This window comes from Thunnus thynnus, chromosome 1 (genome assembly GCF_963924715.1).
Source record: "Thunnus thynnus chromosome 1, fThuThy2.1, whole genome shotgun sequence".
NCBI classification, from domain to species: domain Eukaryota; kingdom Metazoa; phylum Chordata; class Actinopteri; order Scombriformes; family Scombridae; genus Thunnus; species Thunnus thynnus.
In genome coordinates, this window is record NC_089517.1 from 19,480,340 (window position 1) to 19,487,673 (window position 7,334).

The following is a 7,334-nucleotide window of genomic DNA, read 5'->3' on the forward strand; positions in this document are numbered from 1 at the left end:
GTAACCCTTTTATTGTCAGGGAGTGGAGACACGTCCAGATGTCTGACTCCTGTGAGGCAGCGCTCAATCACTCAGTTCACAATAAGATGACACCTTAACTACAGCCACATGTCAGCAGGATAGCATTGCCAACTTCCTAATAGCCACAGCGTTACTTTATAGTGAGTTCAGTGACCCAGCAGTGGGCTGCTTCATGATAGCCAGTTTTTCAGTCCTTGTGCCATAACTGTAATATAACATGTGATATTAGAAGCCTTGAAAAACTGGCTACTTGGTTATTTTTTTCAAATAAGTGAACAGTAGTCTACTTGTGTCAGGTGTCTCAACCTTTGGAAATTAGGAAACACAAAAAAACACAAGTTGTAAAACAAAAACCAGCCTACCTCATATCTCTAAGCCCGAGTCAAACTCTCCTTCCTTCCAGTGTTTTTGTTCAAACAGTCCCGGACTCTTGTTGGGTGAAGTGTGTAGGTCCTCAGCCCGCCTGACAGGCTGCTGTTTCTCTGAGCAGCAGCAGAGTCCAGTGTTTTGAGGGCGGTGCTCAAACTCCCACACATCCAAGCCGCTGCTACTGTGGCTGCTGTTTAATCCAGAGTATCCCAGACACTCTCTCATGCCAAAGACATAGTTCACCACTTCACACACAGACCACCTGTCTCCTTCTGATATCCTGGAAGATTTCCCCATGAGGGAGATGATAAACAACAGAAGAGTTTATCCAGTTGAATCTGAATGGACTGCACATCTGAAAAGCTTTTAAATCAGACCATGAAGTAGACTACTTACCCCAAGAAGGTGATTTGAAAGTAAAGGCACTGGCATAACTAAGTAAAATTTCAAGATTATAAATAGAGGTATAGCTTACAAAATACACAAATAATCACATAGGCTATCAAGAGGGAAACTGGGATTGACAGTCATTCTGGTACAATGGACTGGATTTACAGGTTTAAAATTCCTCTTTTTGCATGGGACCTCCTGGCGCCAGTCTGAGAAACACTTTCGTCAACACATTATGCTACCTTTTACAAGGTGTCAGCAGAAACTACAGTCCACGCAGCACACGGACAAAACCACCGCAGACACGTGTGAGCTGGAGGAATTTACTATTAATGCAACGACGCCATCTTGTAGTCAGACTGTGAAACTACATACAGACGCTTTGGTTTGAAGGGTCACCCCTATTATGAAACATGTTTCATAAAGTAAGCAGCGTGGTCAAGATGATGGTTTAGTTTCATTTGTTTAGTTTTTAGATCAGTGTTTGAGATGTCTGCTTCCACCTAACAATAAAATAAAGGTGAAAAGGATTTCTTTTGTAGAGCTCACAGCATTAATAAATGATAAAAGCTCAGTTAGAGAAGCCAGATTACTGCTATAAATGGTCCAAAGAACATTCGTGACCCACTCTTCTCGTAGACGACGCTGAAGTTAGCTTCCGATTGGGAGTCAAGGGGAAAGTCAAGGCAATAATGTAAAGTCTGGACTAAATAAACAAGGAGACTCCGGATACTCTTTAAAGCACAGTTTCAGATTTGTGAAATCGCCCTTTTTCCTGTTGGTTTTCACATATAGAATAAATGTTTCACAAAGCTGAAAGTGGGTTTAAGCAGTGTTAGGGCTTTTGCTACAATGTCTAACTAGTTTTTCATAAGTGTAAGTGGTACAAAAACGGAGATTAAGAGAATCGGCCGCTAAATATCAATATTTATGTTTCCCTTAACTTTCCCCTTAACCCCGAATCGGAAACTAATTTCAGCGTTGTTTTTTTCGTAGGGACTATTTGTTTGTTAGAAAGTAGTTCCAATGAAAACTGTACACAATATTTAGATATTAATTTTTTAAAGGTGGAAGTACAGCTCGATTATTTGAACGTTTAATATCGCCATGGTCATGTATAGAAAAGAATAAGCTGTGTCTGCCATGTGTTGTGTAGCTAGTTCATTGTAAGTGAGCTAACAATGAGCCAACTGGCGTAAGTAGTCATTATTAACGAGCTAACGTTTGTCTCCGAGTTAACCAAAAGTTGCCATGGTAACCTGCAGTTTACCTCGCGTACTAATCTCGAACGGCGGTTAAACTTGGTCGGAAGTATGTTTGAGGCGTTCTGACGAAGTTTAACGAACACCTATTAAGAGCCATGTTCAGAAACGAGTATTTTCATGTTATAATTTTGCTAAAACTAGCCAATATTAGTTATTTGTTGTTGTTTTTTACTTGTTTGAGGTGTTAGACAGATTGACATGTGTGAGGTGATGACCCCGCAGTGACGAAGGCGCATCAGCTGTGGTGTGTGTGTGTGTGTGCGTGTGTGTGTGACGCTGTTTGGGTTTCTCAGCATCATTCACCGCCACACCCTCCTCATAGTGCAGCAGCGGCAGCAGCAGCAGTAGCAGCATGACGATGTTGCGAGTCTCCTTGCTAGTTTTGGCTCTCACAGCAGTCTGCAATGGCATCCTCCCAGAGATAGTGGACTCAGGGATCAGCCACATCCTGGAGGATAATTCCGCCCAGGGACAAACAGACCTAGACCGCATGTTTGTGGAAGTGGAGCAACTCCCGGAGGAAAAGCAGCACAAGACTGAGGTAGGAAGCCAGGCATCTGTAGGTCTTCAACGTGACATAGCATTATTTCACTAAGGCAAAAATATTTTCATGTTTGGTAAATATAAAATAATATAAGAAGCTGATGCACCAGTGGGATGAGAGAGAATGTGGGAGTGACCTCTCAATGCATTTCTGTACCTGAAACCAGAAATAATCTCTAATAATCTTTCTCCTCCTTTTAGAGGAACAACGACAGTGCCGGTGTCAACCCTACTGACAAAGTGAATGAATCTGTCCACGCCTCTGAAGTCCAAGTAAGGCTTATAAAAAGTAAAACAAATGCTGGGAAATGTATCTTTCTCTTTTTGACTTTAAAACACATGTCCCACCTTCACACAGGAGACAAATGACATTGCTACCACAACCGTCCAGTCCAGTGACCTGGGAAACAATATTGATCATGTAAGTTCATTCATTAACTACAGTCTTAAATATGTATAAAATCAAGTGGAAAACCCTCTTTCTCAACAGAACTCATTTGAAGTGCTCATACTTTGAATTTCTCAACAAGAAAAGGCCTCAAGATTGCATAATGTCTGGAAGCAGCATCACAGCTGCTGACTTGGCATAATGTCTGCAAATTAATCAAATTCAGACAGCTGTACGGGTGCATTTCATGTCCTCATTCAGCTCTAGTCATTATTTCGCTGCTGTATTGCATAAAATAAATGATGAAACATGATGATACGCAGCTGATATGTTGAGTGCATTTATCAAAAAATGATGAGGATTAGGATCACAGATTTACAATATAGAGAGCAATTTTCATGTCTTGTCATCCAGCTATTTTTACACTGAGGATTTTTATTTTTGGACACATGAGAGTGTGATGATGATGTCCACATTGTAGAAAGACAGGAGAGGTAAACAGCTGTTTTCTGGGACAAGAGTCTGTCCTAGTTTTAACTGCAGACCTACTCACAAAAGGTAAAAACGAAAGTAGAGGAGACGCCTGTTTCTCTATAAATGTCTCCTATCTTCAAAGAAGCCTGTTTAACCTAAAAGATTAAATTAGATCCTGGAGTTACAGCAACCAAAGTCCTAATACAGCACATGTTAATGGTCTCACAGTTGTTTTGACTCATAAAAGTATTGCTAAGTGTTAATTGTGTGTATCAAATACAAAGTTTCTCTTCCTTTAGTTTGAGCCTGACCAATAAAGCGCCCATCTGAATTTTTTGTCTTATATTATTATCTTATAGATATTATGAGATCTATTGTATCGGTAAATACGTCGGCAGATAAGTATAGAAAACTGCAGTAGAGACATGCCACAGATATGTTTGAGGTGATTTAGAAACAGTGTTGCCATTACATCGTTTGTCCACAAGGGAGCAATGGCAGGTTTATTTTCAAACTGTTAAATGTCCTGTTCAGGCATATCTTGGTCAGAATTCTTTGGAGGGAAAAATCATTAAAAAATATTGATTTAAGGACCATAATAAAACGTTTGCATGTGTTTGTTTAAGAAAATTGACATCAAATATGAATATTGGCATAATGTGGGGGTCAGATGAGGTCACCAGAGATTTTGAAGTCTGATGTATTGACACTTGTTTGAAATATTTTTACAGAAATAATGTATGCCATAATAACTCTCTGATTGCTTGGAGCCATGAGAATTTTAGGACTGAACTTTAGGAGTCAGAAATCTAATCCTTCTTCTATTTCCTGTTCAGGGATGCATTACCAACGAGGACTGTGGGAAGGGGAGGTACTGCCTAGATGACACACACAACTCCAAGTGTCTACCTTGCAAACCAATCGATGTTGTAAGTGAACATAAGTTATGTGGAAAGCCTTTTACTATTTTGGTTAGTTTTCTCTAAAATGCCCTATTTCTCACGTCTGTCTCCTTCAAACACACACACACCCAGTCACTTCCGGGCAGCTGGGGTTTCATTTCGACTGCATTGCAGTCTGTGTCCACAAGTGTAACTGGAGTGTGTTGTTCATGAACACTCCGTCCTATGAGCTTCACATGAAAGAACAGCATGTGTCAAGGTTAAATAAGAGCTCTTCGTTACCTCTACTGTCTCGGGGGATAATTAGAACAGAAATAATATCGGAAATGAGAGCCTGTTCTTTAGAGACTCACTCATTCGTTTTATTTAAGAATGACTCAGTTATTACTGCTGATTCTGTAGCCTCTTCTTCGGAAGAATTGGTCTCAGTGAGGCAGAGTAAAAAGCAATTCAGAGGCATAGATACTGGCATTCTGCCAAACAAGGGTACAGTGCACCAGGATAATAAATACACACAGAGGACGACGTCTGTGTCTTGTCAAGTGCCCTGCACTGAAAAACTCTGCATTAAAACAACCAGAACACACTTTACTGAATCACCATATTAATGATCTGTAGAGGATGTGCAGGATCAGGAACTTGTTTGTTGCACTGTTATCAGAGACCAGTTGACCCGTTGATCTCATTTATATTTAACTGAAAAAACATCAGCACGACTTCATGCATAATTATTAATGTCACTGATGCTCCTGTGAGTTGTTAAACTGAGGCTGTGCGCTTATTTTTAGACTATTATTTTTTAGACTATTAAGATAAAATTTGCATCAGATGAAAGATATCTGCTGAAATGTGTTTTAAAACATTTTGTGGCTACTTTACTTTAATGGAATGATGTTTGACTATAGTAACTATAATTGATTGTGTGTCATTTTTTACTTTTTTCTGTTGTTTCAGCCCTGTACTAAGGATGATGAGTGCTGTGGTGAACAGTTGTGTGTTTGGGGTCAGTGCACTCAAAATGCAACAAAAGGAGAGGCGGGCAGCACTTGTCAGTATCAGACTGACTGCAGTCCAGACCTCTGCTGTGCTTTCCATAAAGGTACAGTAGAGTACACAGTGTGTATAGTACATGCTGCTTAGTGATGCTCTCCATTTGTTCAACGCCACACCAAATCTGCTCATCATGTTTAAAATAATAATGCTGTGATGGGTCATCTTCTGTATCTGTGTGTTTATGTGTGTTTAGCCCTGCTCTTCCCCGTCTGTTCTGCAAAGCCCATTGAGCGTGAACGCTGCTTCGGTGCCTCCAACCACCTGATGGAGCTGTTATCCTGGGACATCCAGGACAAGCGACCCAGAAAACACTGTCCTTGTGCGGGGGATCTCCACTGCCAGCACCTGGGGTGAGTACAGTGACTACTTGTCCTTATCTTTTACCTCACCGTACCTAACACAAGTACATTTAACAGCACAGTACGTCTTAAATCCTGTATTTGGTGTTGATTTAGTGATTCTGTTGAAATTAATCCAAGATATTGCAAGTCACTCACCAGTTTTTGTTATTAGTATTATTTTGTTCTGCTCACAAAAATGTTACTCTCCTGTCTGACAGGCGAGGGTCCATGTGCCTTAAAGGAGAGGACTCAAGTGAAGAGGACCTGACAGACACTCTATACTCAGAGATAGACTACATAATCTAATCAAAGCTGGATTTGATTCAGATTGCCTTGCAAACAATAAGACGAGTGTCTCCTCTGACTCATTGCACTTTCTATTTGCCAACTTAATCCAAGGTGGTAAAACTATACTGCATGAGATATGGCTGAAAATATATGTATTTTATTTGCTGATTGAAAACTGAGGTTTACAATCCTTAAAGGTTTCTGAAAATGTAGATATAAAAGTCACTAATAGAAACATTATATTTACAAAGAGTTTCTTGACTATTTGCTGCATCTGTATATAATATTGTAACTTTAACCTTAAACTAATGCTAATCCTAGACTTTAAAATTAACTGCAACACACTGAATATGACTCTAGACACTAATTTCTAGATTACTTGCTTCAGTGTTCAGATATCATCTTCATCACATCGTCACCAGCTGATACTATGTTGAGGAGCATCTGTCCGTATTAAGTGAGACTGAGCCGCCCTGTTTGCGGCCTCACTCAAAAATGAAAGCTTTATGTACTGTGTGACCAATACAACAGTATCACAGAAGCAGGCAATAAACATTGTTTGGGTTTTGAAGAATTACTCCGCTCATCGTCCTTAATCATATACAAATGTACATGTTGTTTTTTTTTTTGTCTAGATCTGGTGTTCTGTAAACTTTTCATAGCTACTGTGACAGTGACTTCAGGGGTTGGCCCCTAGAAAGCTTCTTTTCATCATCTTTTGTTTCAAAAATGAATAAAATTCTAGCTGCTTCAATGTCCCTAACAATTATTATTCCTTTCCTTTACTCCCCCGTGTCACTTTAGAAAATGTTTTGGCAAACCAATATCTGCCAAAATCCTCATGTTGTTTAGTTCCACAGAGGTACTGTACATTTTTGCTAAGACCTCAACATTTCAACTGGACAGGCAAAAGAAAACAATGTCCATCATGATTGACGGTTTGATTTGTGTGATGGTTGACTACTGGCATTCAATGACTCTCATATTACAGTTGCATTTAGGTACAAACAAAAGATATTGGTAAGATTTCATGTTGGGTTAGGTACAGAACTTTTAAACTGTAATAATGCACCATGTTCTGGTCCTCTGAGCTGAATAGTCCATTGGAAATGTTGGGCAGCAGTGAACCAAGATGAACTTCCCAGCTTTAGAAGCCTTAATTGAGTAACCAGTTTATTAGGTACACATGTAAAACCCAATGTGGTCAATTCAAATGCACTGTGAAGAATCTGTTTGATCAGTTTTTGTTGACGAAGTGTTAGACAGCTGTTCATTTAACTTAACTCTAACATTGTGTCCC

General features: G+C 39.7%; 2 protein-coding genes across 7 annotated transcripts in view; one reads left to right on the forward strand and one right to left on the reverse strand.

Annotated features, from left to right (window-relative positions):
- The window catches only part of mical2a (microtubule associated monooxygenase, calponin and LIM domain containing 2a), a 39,840-nt gene extending 38,920 nt beyond the window's left edge, over positions 1–920 (reverse strand). For all 6 annotated transcript variants that reach the window (XM_067588967.1, XM_067588959.1, XM_067588984.1 and 3 more), the window contains exons 1-2: positions 787–920; positions 384–670 (exon numbers count right to left, since the gene is read on the reverse strand). The gene's annotated coding sequence lies outside the window, so the exon portion shown is untranslated. The remainder of the gene's footprint in view (positions 1–383; positions 671–786) is intronic.
- A 342-nt stretch (positions 921–1,262) lies between these two features.
- dkk3a (dickkopf WNT signaling pathway inhibitor 3a) lies at positions 1,263–6,612 on the forward strand. Its single transcript, XM_067588996.1, has 7 exons — positions 1,263–2,586; positions 2,790–2,861; positions 2,947–3,009; positions 4,287–4,379; positions 5,307–5,451; positions 5,599–5,755; positions 5,965–6,612. Exons 1-7 carry the CDS (start codon positions 2,398–2,400, stop codon positions 6,050–6,052), a joined length of 807 nt encoding a protein of 268 aa, XP_067445097.1. The 5' UTR covers positions 1,263–2,397; the 3' UTR covers positions 6,053–6,612.
- Positions 6,613–7,334: the final 722 nt, after the last annotated feature.

What these genes read in the sequence shown, in the direction of transcription:
- dkk3a (XM_067588996.1), top strand. Translation starts at nt 2,398, where the DNA reads ATGACGATGTTGCGAGTCTCCTTGCTAGTTTTGGCTCTCACAGCAGTC. An exon ending in TCCACGCCTCTGAAGTCCAA is followed by an intron (nt 2,862 to 2,946) that starts GTAAGGCTTATA and finishes ACCTTCACACAG; the next exon opens with GAGACAAATGACATTGCTAC. An exon ending in TGGGAAACAATATTGATCAT is followed by an intron (nt 3,010 to 4,286) that starts GTAAGTTCATTC and finishes TTTCCTGTTCAG; the next exon opens with GGATGCATTACCAACGAGGA.